The sequence below is a fragment of the Lepisosteus oculatus genome, chromosome 12, assembly GCF_040954835.1.
Source record: "Lepisosteus oculatus isolate fLepOcu1 chromosome 12, fLepOcu1.hap2, whole genome shotgun sequence".
Taxonomy (NCBI): Eukaryota; Metazoa; Chordata; class Actinopteri; order Semionotiformes; family Lepisosteidae; genus Lepisosteus; species Lepisosteus oculatus.
In genome coordinates this window covers 5,134,074-5,160,257 of record NC_090707.1, presented here as the reverse complement: position 1 = coordinate 5,160,257, position 26,184 = coordinate 5,134,074, and the positions used below count along the sequence as shown (strand labels likewise).

Genomic DNA, 26,184 nt, shown 5'->3' with positions numbered 1-26,184 from the left:
TGTTAGTTTAAACAGGGCTGTGCTCACTCTCTCTGAAATTACAAACATAGATATAGAGATTATTTGTGAGACTAGGTGCTGAATGCAGAAAACAAAAATAAATCATTTGGTTCAATTAAATGAAAATTTTGAAGACCTCAAGATACAGGAGTAATCCCTGACCGGGACTTGGAAATATTGAGGTATTTCAAATGTCTGCTCCACCCTTTGTAAACTGTCCACGAGGTGTCGCTGTAACATCACGTAGCGCGCAATGAAAGGCAAAGGAAGTGGGTGCCTGAAAACCTCATCGTTTCGCTTCTGGCAGCATCACAAGATTACATTTTAAAAATATGTTTTTTAATCATACATCATATTATTTCAATAATGACAGTGGAACTGGCACGAGTGTTGTAAAAGCTGCAGTGTAATTGATGGTGTAACAACTCTAAGGGGATTTAAATGACTGGAGTGGGACACAAGCCTGAAAGGACAGTTAGACACCAGACTGTGGTAATGGGATCTTTACCGGGTGGCAAAGTTGATGTGTCACACAGCCCAGAATCGGAGCGTTAAGGGCACTTGCATTCATTTTGGCACGTTGTCTGAGCTTGATGCTACTTTTCTAATAATATTGCCAACGCTTCTCTTCATCATCGTGGGTTTGAAACCCCGGGATTGTACAAATAAAAACAAATAAAACAATTGCTGCTCGATGGGCACAGGCTGGAATGTGAAGGGGGCAGGGCCGCAGTGTGCTTTGTGCGGGGAGCTGTGATTTCTGGTGTGTGGTTTGGCAGGAAGGCTGCGTCAGCTGATGGCACACTGCTGATCCCAGAAGTTCCTGTTCAACTTGATTACTGACTTCCTGACTTGAGCTACAGAAAAGCCCTCTGACTGGGCAGGTCCCCTTCAGACAGCCTTTGAATGAAAACAAGGCTTAGCTCACCGAGCCTGGGGAGCGGAGTACAAAAACATAACATCAGTCAGGGCCTGTCCCGTCCGGCAGAAAATGGATCGATTTGTCCTAGAAAGCCTATCGGGCAATATCCTCCTTTGTGTTAAGGGGGGGGGGAGCACACCGCCTTTTCCAGGTTTTTCCAATTATGCGCCATTGTATTTAGATGACATCACTTTTGAACGAGAGCCAGTGTATTCAGCAATCCAGCCTCAGAAATTTGACTGGTTACCTGCCAGTTATGGAGAATGGGAGCTGCTACACAGATGTGTTTATGGTTTGATAACATTATGAAGCATCCAGAGTGAGATACTGTGGCAGGGAGGTGGTGTTCTGCAATACAATAAAGCACCACATTTTAAATTAAGAGCACCTTGTAAACAGTAGAGCAGAGGCATGGATCTATGCTTTTACCCTGTGATTTATGATGTAAATCCTGCAACACTTATTTCACAGGAGTAGGTGATGAATAAGATGAATTATCTTTGAAGCAAAAGTTTCATTGGATTAGAATTCCAACATCAGTTGAAGAAACAAACTCTGACAAACTGAACAGCTTCTAATTGTGGCCATGTCTCTTCTGGCATATTTTAACCCCCAGTTCAAAAGTGACCTTTTTATCAACTTAGTGTTTTTGTCATGATGCATTCTGGATATTTAATTAAGATCTTTGCACTTACTTTAAAAGGATAATTAAAAATCTTAGATTATGTTTTGACCCAAATAATTAAATTGGCAGTTACAGGACATGGCCTTGCAGGGGCACTCTCTGTCATGTAGGAATTCAGAAAGTGTGAATTAAAGACTTGATAAAGACCACCCTCTGCATTAGAAAAACCATTTAGGAAATTTACAAGGTTTATGCAGTGTGCATTGGTTCAACTTACATTTTTTTCCCACTTGCGAGATTTAGCCACAGTCCCCTGACAGGATTCGCGGAATTTAAAAAAGAAGCATATATCTCATTTCCTGTGGCGTTGGAGAGGGATTTGTTTAATCAGTTACAGGAACATTCAGTCCCAGGATGGGTGTTCACGGCCTGATCTGACTTGCTGTTTTAAGCATTGTCTTTGGAGGGGAAGAAAGGCAGGGCAGCGCTGGGCCTCGTGTGTTTGGGCGGATGTCCTAAGGGTACCACGTCTGCCATGTAAGATGCCTCCTCCGTGCCTGTAGCGTGCTGTTAGGTCTGACCCAGCTTCACCCGCAGTTTTGGACGGTGAGAAAAGATCCTTTTTCAAGACGGCAAATTAATCTGAGCTTTAAATTATTTACCTTTTTTGACACAAATTCACAGTTAAACCCCAAGAATAGAAAGCACATCTAGCTGATGTCTTTTGCCACCCTCCATGCTTTAAAGCAAAAACTGGGGCCCAACTCCAAAGTCTCCCCGGATGGAGGTGCAGAGCCGCGCAGCCTCCAGAACCGGAATCCCTTTAGTGACACCCTGAGCATCACACAGTGCTAGGGAGACGTGTCGTTCCTCGCTCCGTTTCCTTCACCTTTCGTTTCTCTCGGCATGTTCCCCGCAGGGATCCCGATAATCTGGAATACAGTTACGGGGGATCGCCTGGTGCAGAAGGTTCCCGGCACCCGCACTGAGACAGTGCCACCTTCCAGGAGTCTGTCACTCAGCTCTGGTTTCCAGGAGGGATCCCTGGCTGCCAATTCCCTTTTAACAAGCAGACTCGAGCCCCACCAGGATCACTTTCTCTGAGGACCAGCAAATTCTCCCTTCCCTTCTCCCAGTCACAGTGTCCTGGAACCCCTAAACCTCCACTTTCAGGGACGAGAAAACCCCTAACCTCTGCCTCCTTTCTCCCTCTTTCCTCTTTACCCCTGTTTGTGACCTTGTATGGTAACTGGATGTTTAACCTTAACCTGAACCCACACTGCAGACCTGCTTGGGTGATCATGCCTGGCCTGGGAAGGTTCTCAGCTCTAACTCTGTAGTTCCTGACGTAGCTGCATGGCCCCATGGCCTAGTCCGCTAGTTTTCCCTGCTAGTCGAATGGTAACAAGATTCCTTCCAACTTCCACCAATCCCGCCTGAGAGACTTCTCCTCTTGGCTAACCTTTTTTTCTCCTCCCCACTGATAGCTGATGTGTGATGAGCGTACTGCTGCACTATGGTGGGTGGGGACTACACATTGATGGTGGTGGTGGTGGAAGGGAGTCCCCATTACCTGTAAATCACTTTGACTGGAGTGCCCAGGAAAGCGCTATTTAAGTGCAAGGAAATATTATTAACTTCCAGGAACTGGGATTCCTAGCCCGGGGGTTTACATTGGGGAGAGCCACCTGTACTTCTCCCAACCCGGCCTTCTCTTCCGTAACCCTGGATCAGACAGGCACCTCCAAGTGGTGGCTAGACATAACTGTGGGGAAATATCCTCCATCCACACTTCCTCCTAACTGTAGAGCATTCACAGGGAGCTCTGATCGGACTTCTTCTTCTCAATCTTCAAGTTAACCTGCACCAGTGGACACGCAAACCTTCTGTGCTGCCTTCGCTGCTGAATCTCACTCCCCAAATAGCCAGTCCATGTTGGGAGACAGATTTAACCATGATCCGGTGAAGAGACTGTTCTAACCGGTTGCCACCTTCAACCTCTTTCAACAGAAACCCTCACTGATCTCAACCACATGCCCATGTGCCAATGCCCACCGCTATTTCTGTTTAAATCGTCTGAGCCAGGAGTGCCCAACTCGAATCCCCAAGGACTGCAATCCAGCAGGTTTTATAGGTCTTTTAAAATTGACATCTTCTTAAGAACAGGGAAAGGCTTCAACTTGTCTGATTAAGCAAATACAGTTCAGTTATGTAAGCAGGGGCTCGTTAAGGGGAAAGGGAATTGGAAATCCTCTGACCCTCCAGGACTGGAGTTGAGAACCCCTGGTCCAAAATGTAACCTTAGTTCCTCCCTCCAGACACCCCAATCTGACAAGAACTCCTCCTTAAGAGCACAACCGTTAGAATCCAAATGTTTCCTCTACGCTTTAAACTCATTTTATACCAGCCCATTCTCAGATCTGTCTTTTTAAAAAAAGATTAGAAAAAGAAACTAGATTCATATTTGAGTATTCAAGTGGGTGTCAGATTTTTATTTGACTATATTTCACTTGTTGACATTCCAGTGACTGCACTGGGCCCTTCTTTCTTTGTTGTTTACTTCAGCTTGTCCAGTCCGGTGTGGATGTGACCTGGGGCAGTAACCCAGATGTTCTCATCTACTAAAGATGCTCCTTTGTAACATCTGGCTTTAATCTACATTCTGTTGTGAAAAACACTCATGGTGATTGATGGGAGGCAGCAACTGCTGAATTTCTCTTTTGTGGATTTCTTTGAGTTGGTTTGGGACACATTGTTGGTGAATTCCCTATTTAATTAAAATTCTCATTTCAAAACATTATTAACCTAAAGAAGCTCCTGCTAAATGTCCAGGCTAAATATTTCTCTCATAGACAGAGCATTTAGAATATTAAACCCCCTTCCAGATGGTCAAAAATATTTAAAAACTGGTTAATGTCTCATTTGTATTTGTTTCAGATTTAATTACTGTACAGTAATCCACCTGATCTACTCTTTGGCAAGACTGGTATCCTTTTTTGTCACTGGATGAATAAATTTAGATATGAACACTGTGTTATTCTGGTATTGATTTTTGTGGAGGCTTTAAAGCGTCAATGAGAGAATCACTTCGATTGGTAAAATGACACAAAAGTGAGATGATTTTTATAATAAGCGAAGTGTCTTTCATATCACGTGTCACCAGACTCGGTTTTCCAGAGACGGCACCGATTACTGCGAACAGTGTGTCGATGGTGTGCTTGGCTTTGGTGGAGCCAGATACGAACTTGAGGAAACTAAAAGGTTTCTCTTGATGTTTTGTAGTTGGAACGCAGTAAAACGAGGGCAAGTGACCAGGCTGCGACTGCCCAGTGCGCAGAGGCCCTGTGAAAGCAGTTCTGGGCCTCCCTGTTCTCTCCAGGGTTAAACGCAGGAACCTGACTGCGAACGGACGGTGGCGTGAGGCAGGAAGCGGCCCTCATTGTGTCTGTGAACGGGGGGCCTGGGCGCGCAGCCTGAATCTGAGAACAGTGACTTGGAAGGGATAAACAGGCAGTGCTTCAGAAGGGTGGTGACTTCCTTTCGGATAAACACGTCATTAATCTGAGGGAATGCATTCTTTCCCATTAGAAGATAACCGAAGGGAAACTGCCTTTCTCTAGGTTCAGAATATGGACTAAGTCAGTTTATGGAGTGCATGTGGCCTTCAGATTAGTAACTTTTATATCATTTGAACTTTATAGGGTCTTTGTCTTTTTTCAGTAGGTTTTACGTTCTCATTTATTTTTAGCAGCACCCGTTTAAACAGCCCACACAATGGGAGAGCAGCTGTAAGTAGTACAGATTACCCAACCAGCACGCACAAAGCAAAGAATTACAACCAAAATAATTCTTCTGCAAGACCATTTGCATGACCCTTTGTATTTACAGCCACAGGCAACATGTTTTGTTTTTTTGGGCACTTCAGTTTGGTAAGCTCTTACAATGTGGAAATATGGCTTGGAATGGGGTTTAAGAGTTTTTAGAAAAATGTGGGTGTGCTCTGATGATGTGGGAAAGGCACTGAGACTTATTCTAATAGCTGGCAGTACAATGTAGGCAGCCTCGGTTCCTGCTTCATCTGTTCCTTGCTCTATGTTTAGCACAGGGTATTCTACTTAATTAGACAAAAAACACCCACAGCCAGCCAGGACAGTAACAGAGTCCTAAAGCAGCCTGGCCAGTGTGTGTTGGATGAGTGCTGTGTTTTAGACAGGAGTTCCTAGCATTTTACCCCTATCTTAGCAGAAACACAAAATGTTTTAAAAAAATCAAATCTACAGCAACCCTCTACTGCTTTATAAGTATACTGTATAACAGAAATTCTTCTGAAAATTAAAATCGGTAACTCTACAATCTACATAGCAATAATACATTCGTCTCTGTGCAGTGATTTTTTTCAAATGTATTTACTTTATTACTATGTTTCTTTGAGTTTTTGTCTCATTATTTCTAAAGAAACCCTGTATTTTGTAGGAGATTTTGAAAAGGTGTTGCCTTTAGAGGGAATTCTAAATGTATTACCGTTTCTGAGAATAACTCTAGTACCACTCAGAAGTAATGAGGTTGTTTTGAGATGAAACCCAATATGTTTGTATGGCTGCTGATTTTCATTTATGAAATTCTACTCTTTGGCAAGAATGGTTTCATGTATATGGGCATATACCTAAGAGGAAGGATTAAAACTGTTTATCTACACCTCATTGATACTTTATTAACACTGAATGTATGTGTTCTGTTAATGTTCGTTTGCTTATGTTATTTACTCTGCACACATCAGGAATTCCTGCCAAACTCAAATTTGTGAAAAGGATTATTGAACTTGGCCAACGTTTGAATAACGAGCAATGAGCTCCAGTTTGCACGCATCTTGGCAGGGCTTAATATCCTCTCTGGACAGTTACATAACGAGTTGACCTCAACGCAGTAGAGCTCGCTTTCGGCAGGTCTCTAGCTGGGCCAGCCAAGTCCACAGTGTACCGACGAGACACCAGCAGACGCCATGGCGGTGCTGTATCCCTGGGGTGTGTCTCATTCCCCCCCGGAACAGTCACAGGTCAGCTGAACACGCCACCCTGAAGAGGAAAACTCATTTTCCTCCCTTTCTTTTGCCTTTCCTTAGAGTCGCAAGTTGATATTTCTCTTTCAAACCGAGGTTACTCAAATCACAGTTTACAAAAAAAATGATCAAATTCTTACCCTGTAATTGAGCAATTCTATCCAAATCATCCTCGCTGTACACATGCTGACAGTTCACCTTGCATCCTCTGGGAAGCTAAACGTGCGAAATTAGTTTACTTTCCCAAAGGTTAGCTTCTAGTACTTGAGGAGCCAAACTAAAGGTAGTAAGGTTACTCTGAAATCTTAAACATAAAGCATGGCTAATATTACAAAGATGTTTTTAATATACCTTAAAAACGTCATAAATGTCTTCCCGTTTCTTTCCTGGTGTGTAGACTCCTTTCTGCTTAGAATGTACATGCGCACTATATTTGTGCCTGATCATACACATTGCTCACTGATGAAGGGAAGAGCAAACAGAGCAGTTACCCAGACAGCAGGCGGTCAGAGCACAAGGGGTTAACTTTGTCACCTGGATTCGTGCCATTACAGAGCTTTGAACCCTCGCGGGAAGTTACGTCCTGAGTTGATCATGAATTGTTCAATTTGTCCAGGTGCCGCAGATCACATTGGTAATTGAGGTCGCAGCTGGGAATCCAAGGTTAATTACCGCTGTGATAGATTATCTTGTGTGGTAGTGATGTACTGTATAGTTCTGTATGGAAACAGTGCTCTGCCAACCCATTAATGAATATCTGCTATTTATTAGTAAGCTTCTTTATTTGTTATTGAAGTATCTATTTATTGTTTGCTTTTGTGATCTCCATTTTACGGGTGTCTTCATTCGGATGGATTATCCAGGACTTTGTTGTCCTGTCACAGTGCTCGATCTGGTGAGGAGAGGATTATTTAGACTTTGGCATTGATAGTGACTTGCAGTGCTCTTCTGCAGTGGGAATGGGTTAACAGAAGGGTACTTTTGAAATGGTGAGGACACAGTTTTCTCACAGAGAGTCTGTCTACCTCAAATCTGAGATTTATGATGGGAGAAATAAAACCTATTCAGCTAAAGTAGAAGCACCAATAATTGTAATATTATGGTTCTTGTACCAGTTAAGTGCCCCGGCTAGCTCTGTTGGTAGAGCATGAGACTCAGAATCTCGGTGTAGTGGGTTCGTGACCCACGCTGGGCGGAGGGTCCTCCATACTGGAGGTTGGGCACAAGGCTAACGACCCCGTCCTGTAAAACATTAATGTTCCGGTAACGACAACAGGATGTTTCTGCCCCTAAGTGCCGGAAGGCATAACGGGCAAACAACCATACCAGTTCTTTTTTTCCTAAACACTTCTTTCTTTACTTGTACTTTGTTGAAAGCATAGCTGTCTAGACGTAAGGAACTGAAAAGGCAAAAACAACAAAAGTTTTAGAACAAAAAGACTGGTATGTACTGTAGCTACCAGTTTGCTCAATACATGCAATGTCACTCACATAGCACATTGTTAACACCTGTGCTCCAATGCATGGTCTCAATAATGCTATGTCATGTCCCCTCTTATGTTTTGTGTTCTATCCATTAGAACTATCTAACGTGTCAGTTCATCTTTGAGGATGAGTCTGTCAACAAGGAGCCTATTTTTCAGTAGTGAGTAACACAGTGCCATAACCCCAGTGCTAATATCCACAACCCCAAGCATTAAAAATCACTGAAAGGGCATTTAGTTCCATTAACATATATGCTGAGTATTCATACTTAAAAGTAATGGAATGCAATAAACACCTGTTATAGTTGCTCTGAATTTTTTGAGAAAAGGTGACTAACTAGAACACTGAACCATTTGTTTTCTTACTTAGAGCATGGCTTCGTCGGCTATTCTGAGGAGTTGCTTCAGAACAACACCCTGCCAGCATACAGTCCTGGGGAGTCCTTCTTCACTGTGTTTGGTGTTTTTTTCCCTGCTGCAACAGGTAATGATGCCCTCTTGGTTTGATTCTAATTGTGGAAATTGTAGCTAGCTAACATGCCCCCTATAGTTAAAAATAAAAACTGTCCAAGGAGACCACATGATTTGTTTCCCAACAGCGAAATGGCAGAAAATTAAAAGGCAAATGAGTATGTATGAAACATAACACACAAACAATTATTTACAAAGACTGAGAATCCCTCAGTCCAGGCTTTCTCTAGTCCAAAGTTATCCTTACTCAGCTTCTCAAAAATAGACCACCCTTAGTGCAGACTAATAAAAATACAGCAGTTTGGGAAGGTACTGCTAATTTCTACAGTTACAAATTCTATACAATTCTTCAAATCTAGAAGTTTCTCTTAAACAAATGCATCCTAAAATAACTATTGCATTATTTTGAAGAACGTTTTTAGGTTAATGGGTCATTTGGCTTAACAGGCTTTTTACCTTCCAATTACATTGACCACTAGGACCAAAATGGATTTAATTCATTCGTGCAGATTCGTAAAATTCGTAAGGAATAGAACTCAATCACAACTCAGTGACGGCATGGCTGCAACATCTGACTTCACTTTCTTTAGAGAAAATTCAGTTTGGGTCACAACTTTCTTCACTTACTGACAAAGGAAAAGCACATATCTGTTCCCCTAGTCACCTACCAGCTGATTTCAGTGTGGAAGTGATCTAAAGAATGTGCACGCAACTGAATTATAGCTGAAAAGTAAATAGTGTGTGTCACAACTGGAGAAGGCAAAAGTTAGTTATGGCCTGCAGCTATTCAGCTGTGTCATTTTTTCATCTTAGTATAATAGCCAATTTTTTTTTTTCATGCTTTGGAGCATGAGTTGGGCTCTACTCACAATGCTGTAAAAGGTAACATTCATGTACAGTACAGTATATCAAAACCTATAATCAATGTACACAGCAGAAATGACCCGGTTATAAACAATCGCTCTCTGAATTCTCTAAATAAACCTGATTGGGTTGAAGATCATTTTTATATTTCTCCATGCAGCAATGCAAAAACACGATCTTGTTCAAGCACAATATGATTCCGTCTCCCTGTACAGACTCAAAACAGTCGCAATGTTAAAGTACCCCTACAACATCTGACTTACAAGAATATTCACCCTCAGTTTTTGACTGAAATAAACACTGCCAGACTATTAAATTGAGGAGTGGGGGTTTGCTCTGAAATCCTATATTATTTATTTTAATCACAATATTTTTTATTGTAACGTGCACCCACAGATGTGGGTGTTGGTGATAAACTGTGCTTATTTTGGGGGTTGATTAACTTTCTTCAGGGTCATTGGTGGGCAGTCATGTGCAGGTGCTCTGCTTTTGTATATGAAGTTATTTTGTTGTACTTCCTCCTGTTCACGTTCATTTAGACCGATTCCCTGACGTGAAAGTATATTTTTGAATAATGCTACTCGAGTTAAATATATTTCTGTACTGTGTTCTTGTGGATATTTCAGACCTGTGTTCCAGTTTTACGTAGTGGTTTTGTTATTGTCTTGACCCAACTTATTCACCCTAGGAAACTCTTCTACAGAAGCCGCAGGTGGCTGTGAAACACGTGGTATTGGTGTTTCCCGTTTCCCGTTTCCCGTTTCCCGTTTCCCGTTTCCCGTTTGTTGCTTGTTGCTTGTTGCTTGTTGCTTGTTGCTTGTTGCTTGTTGCTTGTTGCTGTTGTTCGGGGTACCTTTCATGTTAACTAGTGAAGTGCGCCTGTGAGCCTGGACTACGCAGAGCCTGTGCAGCAGTAGTCGTTCTCTGCCGATAGAAATCTCAGTATTAAGTTAGTGAAATTTCCTTAAATAAATTATTTCGTATATTTGAACGTGAAACTTCCTTTCACACAGATGTGACATTTTGAAGTCAGTTTATGGGAGATATTAGGAACCTACAGTATACCAGTTGTCTGATGAGGTTACAGTAGGTGGGAGTGTTTTTTATTTATTAATTTTGCTTTCCTCCACCTGAATTCATTTTAGCACCAAGCCTCACAATCTCCTCACAAGAAAACAAAAATGTCATGTGGATGTGGTCAGCATATCCATAAATTATCCCTTTGAACTTGCACAATCATTTAGGAGGATATCAGATTTTTTGTCTTTCATGGCAATTAAGAGCTACAGTATATTAATAGGTCACTGAAGCTTAATGTGATTAAGCATTGAGTAGGCACATTTCAATTTTATTAATACAGAATGCCTTCAAGGTTTGTTTGCTCCACAGTGTGCACTGAGATGTCATTTCCCACCATTATTTCAAATACCACAGCAGAACCTCCTTTGGAGAGATAATTGCTTTACTGTTGCCTGCTGACATTTACTGTTATGGCTAAATACTTACTCACAGGGGGCTGCAGCTTTCTATAGGGGAAGTCTAACACCTTTACACCCTTTTTAGAAAAAGTACTGTTATGGCTAAATTAGATTTTGAGACTTCTCTGCTTCCCATTGAAGAAGGGGTTTAGAATCACCTACAGTAAATCAAATCTCTTTTCTTTTGTGACATTGCGTTTGCACAGAACGTTGAACATTTTGAATTATTTAAAAAAGCATCTATAATAGTGTACGCAAAATTTGTCAGTAGCTTTGAATGATTTCTGATTAACCGTGACATCTCTGCCTGTCTTCTGTCTGTGATGTAGGTGTGATGGCAGGTTTCAACATGAGCCCAGACCTTCAGAAGCCCGACTACAACATCCCAGTTGGGTCCTTGGCTGCCATTGGCATATCGTAGGTGTTCCCTCCTTATTTAATTAGTTGGCCTGCAGAAATACACAGAGGTCTGAAAATGACCGATCTGCCTGCTGTCTGAGGCGATGTGCTGTTTCCCAGCTGTGTTGGACCATTAGAATCTGAGCAAACCTCCTCCATCAGATCTGTGCTAATGCACGTCAGCGTGAAATATTCATTTTTACCCGCTTTCCGCAACATCAACATGAATTGCAGTAATACCTTCTTTGTTTTTGTTGTATAATTTCACTTCCGTTTGAAATGTGTTCAAAAGAATATACAGTATTATGGGACAGACAGTCAGACATGGTGAGATTAACTTAGTACATAGTGTGACAGAAGTGTGTTTTAAGCCTTTTCATGTGTATTCACAAAGAAGCTGTTGTCTGGTCTTCCTTTTAAGTAATGCTGGCCTTTGGTGCTGTTTAATGTTAAAAGAGCTGACATCCCCTTACTGTTTATTTATACCTTGCCTGTGGTGTGTTCAGCTTTAGAATTACTCAGTTATGTAATTCAGCCATAATAAATACAGAAGCTGCATTTTAATAACTTGTTATAGAGCGGCAGAATACAGATATTGAAAATATGAATAAGTAATGATGTCACCTTTTTGAACCTCCACATTGTATTCCATATACTGTATTTATAAAATAATCTACAAATGTAAGATGGGAAGCAAGAGAAAATGCCAGATGAGTGTTGGAATTGGGAGAGAAAAGTCCCTCAGAGCTGATACTCGGTTCTGTGCTCCATATGCACACGGGGGGAGTCTTGCAGTGTCTGGCTGCTCCCTGTCTTCATTTTGCAATATCTTGGCGAGAGCTGATGATGTGCTTTTGCAAATTAGTGAAAAGTGTTTTTTAGCAGATTGTTTTATAGTACTTACTACACCACAATATATTTTGCTCCATTTTTAGCATGACGAAAAATTCCCTGACAATATTTTCTATTTTGGGAATCTGCAGGTGGTTCCTGTATTTAGTCTTTGTGTTTCTGCTAGGAGCCATTTGTACAAGAGAGGCACTGCGCTACGATTTCTTGATAGCAGAAAAGGTAAATAGTGCTGTGGTGCTGGATTTGTTTTCTCACATACTACACTCCTGTTTTATTTCAGAAGAAAAGCAGTGTCCTAGTTCTGTTATGGTTAATTTGAATGTCATGGAACGGCCGTGCATGGTTATGGAGTGTAGTCCATAAAATGTAACTGTATTAAAATTCAGTGCAAATTTGTGATTCTTTTTTATGTTTTAAGTGTTATTGGTTTTATTTAATTAAAATTGAAATGTCCAACCTCAAAAAGATTCCTCAAAAAAACATTCTGAATTCCAAAAATCCCACCAGTCTGGGGAGGCAGCAAACACACCTTGCTTTCTGAAATAATTGGGTTTTAATGGGTTTAAATGGGTGGTTCTAGCCAGTGTTACAGATTATTAACACAGAAATGTGTTAATGTACATTGGATTAAAAGAAACGCGTTTGAGCAGAATTGGAGATAGAGCTTGCCAATAAGAGACAGTGGCATTGTTTTGGTCTTTGTAGTGTGATTAAAGTCTGCATTGAGGACACTTTGAATTGTATCAAATAATTCACATTAAAAATATTTGAAGCCAAAGTTACAGGTTGTTTTGGGGTTAAGAAATTCCTTGAAACCTTTCATATATTTTCCATTAATTGAAAGATTTACCCCTGCTTCATCTTCAGGAAGGTCTGCCGTCAGTCCCTTCTCATGAGCGTAATAAACGTGGCTTATGAGAGGAGGTCATTTGCCCAGCCATTTGGTTACTAGTAACTGATGCAAGGATCACACCCAGGCATTAGCTAGCTGTTTCAGGCTGTTAAAGTGTGAGCTGGATTTTAAACCTTTAGCCACTGGTCTGGCTGTCCAGGACCAGGATTAGGGTCCTGTGGTTTAATGCAAGCTGCACACAGAAGTGAGGTGCAGTGTTGTAGCAAGACGGACTGTCCTTCCTTTGCATCCTGCATTATGTTCATCACTGGACTGAAAAGGGAGGCACTAGCGTTGCTGCAGTCTTTTCAAGACAAGTCACACTGGAGGTTGAGGAAGGTTCACCCTTGAATTTTTCCTGCAGTGTTGTTGTTGATACCTTGTCTTCCTGCAAGAAACAGCTGGCCAGGGTCCTTGGCTTAGTTCACTACCAAACGGGCTGGATGGACTGACTGGCCTTCTCTCGTTGGATCTTTAGTGCTTTTCATTTCTTCCTGTTGAAGCTCAGTTAATTGTAACCGAAATTTCCTGACGCTTGTTGTTCAACAGAATAGTTAGACAAGGTCTGGGTTTCTCCTAGCGCCTTCCTGAGATCAGGGAAAGATACGCTCATTGTGCTGGTGAGAATGCAGTGTGATGGCGGGGACTAAGGAGACAGCGGCATGCTAACATAGGTGTGGATGTCTCCATGCCCTCTGTTTGCCTTGCAGGTTTCACTGGTGGGGTTCCTGTTTTTGCTTGGACTCTATATTTCCTCCCTGGCGTCCTGTATGGGTGGCCTGTACGGGGCACCCAGAATCCTCCAGTGCATTGCTGAGGAAAGAGTGATACCACTGCTTGGGTTCTTGGGACAAGGGGTGAGTGGACACTGGGAGACTATGAACTGCATTACCTGGAAAATTTATTTGTTTAAAGTATATAAAGGAATGTCTAATAAAAATGTGCTCACTAAATAAAGTAGTACTACTTCTCTGTGGTATTTGACATCTACTCTTTACCAGAGTTAAATTTACCAGAATGAGTAAATTCAGGAAATAATCGCTCTGCGGTTTAAACTAATTTATTTGTTCTTTCTTCATTGCTGTCATGTTTCTAATTATAAGCCCTTTTGATATCCAACAAGCACTCTTGGTCCTTGTTGTTGCCATTCCAGCATAGCGTGTTTTATTACCTAGTAAACCCACAGACGGGTCTCAAGCCGGGGTCTAGTCAGCGATGGCGTTTTTTTGGAAACCTGTGCAGCAGGTAGCTGCTATTGTGAAAGCGTGAGCCTTTATAAATGATGGATCTGGTGATCTTTGCCCTGGTTCAGGGGGACAATTGAGCTGAGGTTTAATTGGATGAGTTGAGTCATGGATGGAAAGGATGGGGGTGGGGGGGTGCAGTTTTAGAGGATGGTGGCTTATATTTCAACGATGCCTATATCTCCAATATCTGAATGAAAGGAAGGAAAAGGTCACCTTATCTTTGCAATAGGAATGAGTTTGCTAAGGAGCAGCCCTTGGTGGGGTAAACTAGTTTAAGAAGGGGTGTACTACTGTGTGTACGAAAGTGTGACCTTTGTGACAGTGAGAAGTGCTGCTGTCTGTGGCTCCTTTCCTGCACTTTTGCACACGCTTTTGTTTTGAAAGTCATGGATTGAAGTAGAGTTTTGCGGACCGGGGTGCAGGATAACTGAGACTGGCGATTCCAAATGATGTTTGTATTGTATAATTATTTTCTGACATATGGCTGTCTTTATGCTATTTTTTTTTACTGTTTATTATTATAATATAATTTTTGCTCTTAAAAAGTTCTAATGGGAACATGCCTTCTTTTGTGTGTTGTTATCCTGAATTTCCTGCTGCTGTGTCATGCACCTAGCTACACATACAACAAATGTAATCAGCTTTTTTCTGCCTTTAATATTACAAGACACTTAATTGCTTAATTAACATAAACATTACATTTAAGGTCAAATATGACATTCTGATTCTCCTAAATGAAAATGACAAGCCAATGTTGTCTTTTCTTTTATTACATTTATGTAGTCTTCCTGTTTTAATGTGAATGATTACCGTCAGGTTGTGTATGCTAAACAGATTTCAGTACTATTAAGTATACAGCATGCATTGTAACTTATAGAAAACACAAATAAATCTTTAAAACTGTAAGACCAAACATGCATGAAAGACATGAAAGACTGCAGAGTAATAAAAGTTGGCAATATGTGTTTTTCCACTTGTTTTCCATCTGAAATGGTGTTGACCACAAAGTTTCCTGCTACGAGGTGTTACATGTAAGATAAGTTTAGAATTCTTAAATGAATCAGATGTCTGCTGCTTTTAAATGAAAACATGCTAATGGCTGTGCTATGGAAAAGTTGGTTGAGTTTGCTGAGTGTTTTGCATAGGAGGGGGAGTTTCTTGTGAAAGGAAGTTTAAAATGGCAGTTTCACTTGTTTTTCCCCCAGAAAATAATTGATTAGATAAGGCCAAAGTCTTGGTGGATTATAGTTACAGTGCTACATTTAGAAAAATAGAATACCAGGAAATACCAGATGCTGAAAAGATTAATAAGACATGTATTAAGACAAAATACTGAAACCTCCACGGTTATTTCGTATACTGTTTGTATGTTAAGTGCAGTAGAGGTAATAATTTAATCAAATTGCAGGGAAGTTAAAACATTCTCCAAAATTAAAAAGATTTCAACAGAAATTGCAGATTGCTCTAAACTTCATCGCATGGATCTGTATACTGCATAAATAGGAAACTCGTGTAAAGCATTGAAACACTGGGAAGATGAAATTGGAGAGGTGAATACTCTGACATGTCTGAAATGACAACTGTGCAAAGTGAAATTAGTTGGGAAGTGTTAGATCTCCTAATATCATTTGTTGAAAATCAAAGAAAATATATTTGGGGAAAAATGGCAGAATTGAGGCAGAATTGACAGAATTAAGGTAGATTCAAATATAAATTAAAATTACAACATTTGTTTCCCCTGGTGAATGTGGACTTTTATGTTAAATAAACTCCTTTATACCGTTGAGAATTTCTATAATAATTACCTTAGACTCTCTTTCTCTTTCTTTTTTTCTCTCCTACAGCCCCACACCCCCACCCCCTTTAAACCAAATCAATACAGAATGAAAATGAATCTATCCAATCATAGATCTAATTATAGAACAGTGCGCTTGCAAATTAAGGAACGCAGTCTAAAACCAATTTTGCCTTTCAAGCACAGCGTGTCTCTCCCTTGCCAGTGGCAGTGTCTGACCTCTGCTTGTTGTAATAAAGTTTGTAGACGGCTCCTGCAGAATCAAAGCCGCACAACAAAGGCAGGAAAAGGGTTTTAGGCCAGCCCAGGTTAAGCTGGAACAACGCCAGCGAGTAACTAGGAATTCAGCCTCGGCTTAATGAATCAAGGAGCACATTTGTGAGCTAATAACGACATCTTGTTAGGCTGTGCCTCTATTTGTAGTTCTGTGTTAAGAAATTATGATACAGCGACGGGGAATGTGATGTTTTTATGTCTTTGATCATGATCTTGTGTTTGTGCTTCAACAGAGAGGTCCTAATAAAACCCCAGTGGCAGCCATATGTTTAACGAGCTTGATCACCATGGCCTTCATCTTCATTGGCCAGGTTAACATCCTGGCTCCCATAGTTACAATAAACTTCATGCTCACTTACAGCTTCATAGACTATTCCTACTTCAGTGTGTCAATGAGTTATAAACTTCAGATGAAGCTGAGGAAGCCCCTGCCCCCCGAAGGCTCTGCTCACAATTCCAGTAAGCCTTTAATTCTCACCAAGCATTCCCGATATGGAACAGATGACATAGTGAAGACCCAGAGAAATGGAACATTGCTGGAGTTCACTAAGGACATGGACCAGATATTTCAGTCCCCCGGCCCAGCTACGGAAAAAGCAGAGAAAGAGAAGGAAAGTGCTGTGAGCCACAGAGGCAAATTCAGGAAGTCCAGAAAGCCTGCCAAGCAAATGCTGATGGATAGCTTTCAGTTAGAATTCAACAGCTCCAAGACCGCGGATCAGGAAAACGGGGAAGCCTCAGGCACCGAAGTGCTACACTCTGGAGGATGGAGTGAAGCAGCAAGTAACCTTCAGGGTCGACGGGGTTCAGTGGAGGAGGGGTTTCAGATGGGTGACCCACACATGACTGATCTGCACCTTCACTTGAATGGTGAAAAACAGGAATCGCCTCATCAACAGCTGCCCACCACAGAGCTCAGGAGTTCACAGGATCAAAGCTTGGAAGGTACATAAAATGCATTAACGTCCAGGGTAGTGTTTTGTTTTTAGGGTTTTAGTGAAGCTATTGCGCTTTTAACACAAGTGCATTGTTATTGGTATTCCTACTGTTACTTAAGGTTGCCGGTTCAAATCCCACAGCCGGCAGAGGAATCCTACTCCTTTGGGCCCCTGAGCAAGGCCCTTAACCCCAACTGCTCCAGGGGCGCTGTACAATGGCTGACCCTGCGCTCTGACCCCCAGCTTCTCTCCCTGTCTGTATGTCTGTGTCTCATGGAGAGCAAGCTGGAGTATGCGAAAAGATGAATTCCTAATGCGAGAAATTGTATAGGGCTAATAAAGTGATCTTATATTATTAGAAACAAAAATGATCTGTAGTGTGTGGTGCAAAGTTTTGATTGAGTTCCGAGTTCAGATCCCATTGTCCACTCCCTTAAAAAGGCTACTCTTAACGTCCTTTGTCAGACTGCAGTACCCATGAGTGATTTTACCCAGATTGCCCAAGCAAAACCAGCTATACCCATGGTTATCAAAATCTGTATCAGAAAATAGTTATCACCCAAGTGAGTCACTTCGGATACACTTGTCAGTCAGGTGATGATAATAATCATGCATGTAAAATTAAGGACTTTTTCCCCACTATGTTCATAAATTTTGTCTCGGCAATTGAAATAAAATCTTGCCTTTGGCCACAGCTTCTCTAAGATGTGTAAAACATTCCTGACACCCTCCCAGCAGTCTGATCAAGTGAGAAAAGAGGCTCGCTTATTAACGCAAAAATCCCTGAAATTCCTTTGTGCAGAATTCACAATTCACTTCATTTTGTGCAGAAAATGCTGATCTGAGACACTTATAGAAAATAATATACTGGAGTGCTCTGTTACAAATTAAAAACAGTTTAGGTGAATTTCTCCTCTGTGACATCCTGCGATTCTCATCATTGCATTCAGAATCAAGCATACTGGCAACCCCTGAAACCCTGTTAGACTGTTATTGTTCAAATATGTAGTGTTCAGGACATTAATGGACTTCATGTTAATGACTTCTAATCTTTCTTCAACAGGTTTGACTGAAAAACAAAAACTTCAAGGGGCTGAAATTCAACAACTGCCAACCTCTCTTCACACAAGACTCTGTAACCACTGGGTTTCCCTTATTGGTGTAAGTCGAGGAGTGAGAGGAATGCAAAAAGACACCTTTATTTTGTATTAATGAAGCAAATACGATGCCCACTAGTTTAGAAACACGTGTAAACACACAGGTCCTCCAGGACTGGACACCAGCACTGTAGAGACACAGGTCCTCCAGGACTGGACACCAGCACTGTAGAGACACAGGTCCTCCAGGACTGGTCTTCCTTAATAGAAAATGTTCTTTGAAGTTCTACAAACCTTCCTAAGATAGCAAAGAATGTATCGTGTGCACGGGAGTCACGGGGCAGACTGGCTAGATTTCACAAATCTTCTAGTGTGAGGTGTAGATGTATCTCTGATATAAATTATATAATGTTCTAGGAATTTTCACAAATAATAAAAAGACACTTTTAAAATAACCTCTGATGAGCTCTTCCTACAGTGGCAACGCCAAAGTGGAATGGCAGGAAATGTCCTTACATCTGTTTTTAGTCTGCCTGTCCTGGTGAATGTCTATGAAATCGTATTTCTTCAACATATTTATATAAAGGTTTTGGGTCTATCTAAACATAAATATTTTAACTTGTCTTTTGTAACAACTAACTTTATTTTTTTAGGCAATATGCTCAGTTGCGATCATGTTTGTAATACAGTGGATCTATGCTATTGCAAACATCGCTATGGCAACTGTCCTTTATTTCTACATTGGCCAAGCAAATCCAGGTCTGCCAACAGGTAAATATATAAAGAAATATGTTGCACTTTTTAATCCATGGGCCATACATTGAGTGTTTGTATTTAAAATCAATTGACATTGTCACCAATAACAGATAATTTCAGCAGGAACAGATTTAAGATGGTCATTTTAAATCTGTTTGTTTCACCGAATAATATCACCAATCTGCTGAGAGTACTGATGTGAGTTCAACTGGTACTTATTTCAATGAGCTTCTTTAATCTCCATTTCCATAAGGTCACCATTGGTGTTCACCATGACCTAATTTTGGGTCCCTTTGTGATGCCACAAATACATACTGTTTTTTCAAATAGAGATAGATGTGATGTCTTTCCTTTTTTTGCACTAAGTATATTTATTTTTGACTTTTTAAAGTCAAAAGATGTCCTATTACTTACTAAGGCACTTTTGTATTTAATAAATATATTAGTTTTGAAGTGCTAATGCTTGTATTTAGTCCTAGTGAAATATGACTATGCTTTTCAGTACAAAATAAATATTCCACAAGTGTGACATGTTAGTTTTTCCTGAAAAATTAGAAGATTGTCTTGCATATTTACTTTGTAATTTAAGATGGATCAAAATGTCATGAGTGTAAAAAGATCAGATTGAGTTGGAATAATTCCAAAACAAAGTCTCTTTTTAGATGCCAAAGAAATAGGCTTTTTCTGAATGCGACCTTTATAAGCTTCTCTAAAACAACTTTGAGACATTCCTGCATGTTTTAGCATAGGCATTATACCACCAAGCAGCTGTTGCGCTTGGAATGCTCTTCCCATATTTTGCAGAACTCAGTGATAAAGTATCTCTCTTCACCATGTCACAGTTCACAGTCTGATTTACACAATCTGATTTCTGTAACATGAAGAATACTGGAGTGTAAAATATCTCTTATTTTAAATGTTGAGCTTGTGCATAGAAATAATTGTTAAATTGTATAAAATATATGATTAATCTTAGTCTTTGAATATGTTTGATATTTAAACTATCTTGCTAAAAATATGGAATGCAAAGCTGGCAGTAGATTGTTCATTTGTTCACGTTATTTAAATCTAAAATAATTCTGCTTTGTCTCAACAGGAGTATCTGCTAACTTTAGTTTCTTCAAATGGCTACAATCTTCTCTGAAGACTATGGGCAGGTGTGTTAGCCACAGAGTTATTTACTTGTGCTGTGGATAAATGTCTGCTGTAGCTCTGGTCCAGCATTTTCTGCTGAATCGCCAAAAGCAGAAAGCATTGTACCGATGTGTGGTATAAATAAAGATCTGGTCCGTAATGCCTTTTAAGCCTTAATTCAAAGGGCAATAGCAAAACATATTATAATGCTTCAGGTGATATTTGTCCAGCTCAAAGTGCAACTGACTGAAGTACAGCACACGATCTAGTTAGGGTGACCCTGCTAGCATTCCAAAGCACATGGCTCTCTGTGACCTAGTAGTTCAGATCAGTGTAACACTGTTGGCCTTCTGGCATGGCCTGTGGCTTTCCTCAAAAGAGACCCAGGACAGAAGTGGGCTGGAGACTAAGCTCTCTTCACACTTCATTAGTTTGTGAAAGCTGGGCTGAGGCAAGCTGACAGGCCATTGAAAGGAAAGCTGGCCATGTGGACCTAAGGCCTAGTGAAGGTTGCAAGTTGCTTTTGTTTTGGCAAGTGGTTACACCAGCACTGCATGGAAGAAGACCAGATGCAACCAGTCTGATTTTACTTTTGTTTGGCATCGCTGGCGAGTGGAACTCCTTGTCTAATCAGTTAACTGTTGGGAATGGTTAATATGAGACAAAACAATCTTTATCTAACATGTTATTTTACATTGGGGGGGGATAAAATACCCATATAAAGACCTTGTTGATAGCTGTATCTGTTAACATAGCATAAATACAGTAGATTAAGGAACGCACCAGGAAATCAATGCGGAGAGAGGCAAGTAACTGTATCATTGGTGTTTAAAATTCCAATGTGTAGTGTCTCGGTGGGCTCAGTAATTCTTTGTTAATCCAGAGAGTCCTGGGTGTGCTCTTCTGCTTTCAGGCGGGGACCAGCCCCACAGGATCAGATTGTTGTGACTCCCTCATTTGCAGCTGTTGGCATGGAGACTCAGCAGCTGACCGAGGAGAATGCCGACTTCGCGTCACGCGACCGTTACCACCATTCTTCCATCATCACTGGAGGAGAACTAACAAGCCAGCTCCAATAAGAAAGGACCAGTCAGCCCGTCTCTCTCTCTCTCTGCACCGGCAACATCCCTTATTTTTACACCGGTGGACACTTAAAAATAATTGCCAGTAAGGTTTTTGTGGATAAACATGAAAGATTGTGTTATTTCTGCTGGGAAGGTTATATTTGTTATTTGGTGCAGAAAAAAATGACAACTTTTTCCGCCCAATATAGATTATATCACAATGGACCTGTAATGTCCCATTTTCATGATAAATTAAGAATATTTGCTTAAAACTGGCTTGTGCATAATCATTTTGGGCCTAATTAGTTCACCTTGCCTGAAAAATTCATGAACTCTAATGTAATCTGCCTTTATATTATGAGAGTAAGATGTTTAATTCCGTCATTGCAACTTTAAGCCACAAACTTTCCAGAAATGTTTTCACTCCCTTGGTGACTAGCATTGAGAAATCCAAAATCCAGAAGGGAAAAGAAATTGAGATAAAATTACACATTAGGCGTGTTTGCTTTCTCCTTATATAAGCAAACTCGAAGAACCTTTGTGGGAAAGGGTTGTCCTTATTAAAATTGCCTCCCTGTATAAAAGTTTCAGAAGAGTAAAAATACCAGTGCATTCCCTTTATCGGAGTCAGCTGGTCTAATGCAAAATTCGCCCTTCTTTCAGCCCATGTGTACAGCATTGCTCAAACTTTGGACATCAGAATGAGCAGCTGTTTGTGTCTACAGAACTTGATTAGAAATAAAGTCGAATATTGCTGCGCAACTGTTCAATGGTTTCAGTTGATTTCTTACGGGACAGAGAGGGCACAGCAGTTGCTCAGATTGATCCTGCACCTGTTCAGAAGCAGTTGTGCGCTCTTAATCCAAACGTGAAACTGTGAATTTTACTGGCATTACGTTCGCGTATTTTTGTTATGATGCAGTACAACTTCGTCCCTTGTGATGCTGGATAACTAAAGAATCATAATGCTTCTAAGTGTCACTCAGAAACTAACGCTCCACATGTTTTCATACGCAGATGTGTGTTGAAATGTCAGAAATGCATGAGTCATTTTTCTTTTTTCTGCTGAAGAGTGTTGGTCACTTGTACATCCTAGCAAAGCTTGAGAAAGTACAACGTGGAGTAACTGAGAAGTGTTTTAAAATTAATTGACTATTTTCAGAAGTCATTTTTCTGGCTAAGTGACAAATGTGTTGTTGATTTGCAGCGATTGGCGAACGGGTTGTATTAATTTTAGTTTGGCTTTATGGAGCAGAAGCCTTGTAAACTGTTGCTGAAAGATTTAGCTACATAAATTAGCATTACAAGTGTATTGCAATGGGCCCCTGTCAGTGTTAAGAATAAGGACAGAACAGAGTCTATTTATAGTTAAATGCTTAATGTTTTCTATTTATTAGTAATAAGGGGACACAAATTGTATGCATTCTGGAAACTGGTGTTTCAGTCAACTTAAAACCAAAATGATCTTATTTTTTATTTACAGTTTTGTGTTTAGACATTTTATATGATTTAGCTTTTATATGATTGAACTGGAATATTACATTTTTTCATTTGTCCCTTTCCTGAAGAAAAGCCTGTCTGTTCTGAAAGACAAAACTCTTATTTTTCGAGGTAAAGAAACTTCAGAATTTCTCTCCTTTCGAAGGTCATATTCTGAGTACAATAGTATTTTGCGGGTAAAGTGAATTGTTGGTTTATACCGACATGATTTGGGAAGGTGAAAAGAGACCCCTTTGTTAGTGCCAAAATCTCATTTACCGTGAGCAATATTTGACATATGTTAGCTCTTGCATCTAATTTCCCCAAACTCGTCCTGCATAGACAAAAAGATGTCCTTTGATGTCTCAACACTCAAACTAAAATTTAGTCTCAGTCCTCTTGCTACGGAGTGTGAAAGAGAGTAATCCGGTGTTTTAGTAGGGGGAAAAAAAAGAAAAAATCTATTTTATTCTGTGATTGAGAAGGAACTTCTTCATGAATTTCTAAAAAAACAACAACATTGCATTTCTTAGTTTTGCGTGAATCCAAAAACCATTTGGTAATCACATGTTACAAAATGACAGCTATCGAGCTCACACACATAGGATATCCCGACCTCAGATGAAAAGGGCTGGTAGCTGCTATCACTAATGTCTGTAGGAGGAGTCAGCATGTTCGGATGTAATTTGTGCTTCTGTTTCAGTCACAGCGGTCACTCTGAAATGAGGTACCGTTACTTGTTACAATGGAGTCAGAGGATTGGAGCTGGCCTCTTTAACTGAGGAAAGGTCGAAATGGGACGTGATTTTAATGTTTGTCCCCCGCAATCCGAAGAATTATTTATTTGGGTTTAAACCTCCGCAACTGCCCTGCTCTTCAGCATCATGGCAACGTGCACTTGGATCAACGCAGCCACTCTCCTGGTGATGGTGCTGAGCGTTTTTAAATGTCTCTGTGCTGGGTCGTATACCGCGAGAACCGATCCGGACTGGATTACAACGGGGGAATCCACTGATTTTACTACCAATGCCACTGGTTTCGGAGAATCCACGGTTTTGCCTTCGGACGTGGGGAGCACCACCACCGCCTCACCCAGCCGCTTCGAGTCCGCATCTCCCGAGAAGACGGATTCCTTCTCCGGCTCTCCAGAAGAGCGGCAGACGCTGGCTGGAGCCAGCACTGGTAAGGCAGCTGTGCCAGCAATTGCCGACCCTGCGGTGGATATCCAGAGTTGTTTACATAGGCTTAAATCCCACCCTGAAGTCATTGCTTTTGTTCCGAAAAAAAGTGGACGAGTTAACTCGAAAGTTAACAAATATTGAACATTCCAGTGTACGTATCCCAAAGTCAGCGCGGCTTTCTACGCGTTTAATCTCTGCGAGCCCAGTGGTAGCTACAAATAATTAGTACGGTGCTTCAGCAGCACAGAACCGCTAATATTTAAAGATTCGCGTGAATTAATATTTTGATATCCAGCCCTTTTGGCCTTGCTATTGACCTTACCACTTTTTGGACAGACATTTCCTGTACCAAATGATATATAATATAAATTTGAGAGTTTTCAAGATTAAATGTCCGGTTCTGCTGATAAGTTAACCAAGACCTTGCGCTTTTTACTGAATCAAAGAATCAGATTGCCTTACTTTTGCTTAATTTCGCCAACAGTCTACTTCAGTCTCTTTTCTCGCGGATATGTCCAGCTATTTAACTTAGCGCTTTGGTAGGTCTGAAATCTTGTCTTGTCTTAAGCAAACATACACGGCAGTGTTTTATTACCAAAAGGCATTATATTATAGCTATAAATTGCTAGTATTGCAAATTCCATTTCTACATGCCTTCCAAGAATTAAAATACATTAAAGTCTATTAAAATTCTTTAATTCGTTTTACCTGATTAATTGCTGATGCAGCATGAACCGTCGCACATAAATAAAATAATATCTAGTCACTAAAGCCCCTCCTGAAGTAAGAGTTGGTAGGAGTACACTGCTCTGTGTGTAACACAGGTGGATTTAAATATTGTTTCAGAAAAACAAACATTTTGTAGCGTATGCTGCTGTAAAAAAGTACTGTAATTGTAAAAGGATGATCTTAGTTCACTCCCAGAAGGGAACATTCAGAATCTGCAGTATTCTTATATTCTAAACTCTAAATTAGCATTCTTTAAAGGAAATATAATATTGAACAGAATTAGAGCCTTATTTGGACAACAGTTAAAGGAGACTAGGCCTTTATGTTTGTGTGCTAAAATGTTTATGAGCTAAATTACTACATAAAAAATTGTACTGCATGCGCTTGGTTATTCAGTGCATAATACAGTATATTTCTACAACCGGCTGTCAAAATAAAATTTGGAAGCTGTTGCTTAGGTAAAATTTTAAATCGTATGTAGGCTTGTTCTTTACAGTGGAGATTCTTTTGTTATAAACTTTTTTTAAGGCGAGATGTATAACTGCATACGTTTAGATTGATCAAAAGACCTCAGTACTATACCTTTTTTGTAGAAGAATACCTTTATTAGCAAGTTACCTGGCTGTATATCATACACCGTTATATTTATCCTATTGAAATAAAAGGTCACAATTTGATTAAAGCACAATAAAACGTTTTGGGGGAAAAAGTAGCCTAGATCAGAAAATGTGTATATATGTACTGGACCATTGTAATAGAGTGATCCCTGTCTTCCATGTAGGCTTTGGCAGGACAATGATTATACTTAATGGGTAACTCATTTTGGGCTGGAAACAGAAATGGGGAAATTTATTCTGGAGGTAATATTGTCCAGAGATGCAACCCCCCAAAAAAAAAATCAATCCTGAAATTGTTGCCACTTAAAACTCGTCTCCTGTTCTTCTGAACTGCTGTGCAGGTAGTAGTCCTGGAAAAACTGTGAACTATATTTTGGCTGAGAGTCATTTCACTTTGCCACCCATGATCATGCAAGATGTTGAACATCCTGACCTGCTGTATTGGGGTGATGCTGGCACATCATGGCTGCCACACATCACCTAGACGGGAGAAGCACTTCACCAATGGATTAAGTAGGTCTTCTCTCTTCTCTTCAACATAAAAAACAGTATAAGGATCACAATTTATCAGAAGAAAGTGCAAAATAATTCCTCACACATCCTGTAATCTTATGTTAAGGAAATTACTTACAATCCCATTTTTTCTGTCCCGAATGAAAAACAGTTCATAAATAAATCCTAAAGAATAAAGAAAGGATTGTGGTCTTTTTGAAAATGTAATGCAGTGTATTTTGTAGATACTGTATCTTGATGATTACATATGCATGCTAATGGACATTATTTTAGACAGCCGTAACATTGTGGTATCCCATTTTTTTCTGATGGGAA

At 40.4% G+C, this 26,184-nt stretch overlaps 2 protein-coding genes across 3 annotated transcripts in view; both read left to right on the top strand.

Annotated features, from left to right (window-relative positions):
* Positions 1–22,120, top strand: part of slc12a8 (solute carrier family 12 member 8) — a 31,065-nt gene extending 8,945 nt beyond the window's left edge. For both annotated transcript variants that reach the window (XM_069196742.1, XM_069196741.1), the window contains exons 6-14: positions 8,458–8,571; positions 11,230–11,317; positions 12,283–12,370; positions 13,754–13,900; positions 16,595–17,306; positions 18,363–18,460; positions 19,050–19,167; positions 20,249–20,309; positions 21,200–22,120. In XM_069196742.1, coding sequence (XP_069052843.1) covers positions 8,458–8,571; positions 11,230–11,317; positions 12,283–12,370; positions 13,754–13,900; positions 16,595–17,306; positions 18,363–18,460; positions 19,050–19,167; positions 20,249–20,309; positions 21,200–21,365 — 1,592 coding nt within the window. In that variant the 3' untranslated portion in view covers positions 21,366–22,120. The remainder of the gene's footprint in view (positions 1–8,457; positions 8,572–11,229; positions 11,318–12,282; positions 12,371–13,753; positions 13,901–16,594; positions 17,307–18,362; positions 18,461–19,049; positions 19,168–20,248; positions 20,310–21,199) is intronic.
* Positions 22,121–23,449: 1,329 nt separating this feature from the next.
* The window catches only part of heg1 (heart development protein with EGF-like domains 1), a 28,141-nt gene continuing 25,406 nt past the window's right edge, over positions 23,450–26,184 (top strand). Inside the window, exon 1 of the mRNA XM_015358622.2 lies at positions 23,450–24,011. Coding sequence (XP_015214108.2) covers positions 23,714–24,011 — 298 coding nt within the window. The 5' untranslated portion in view covers positions 23,450–23,713. The remainder of the gene's footprint in view (positions 24,012–26,184) is intronic.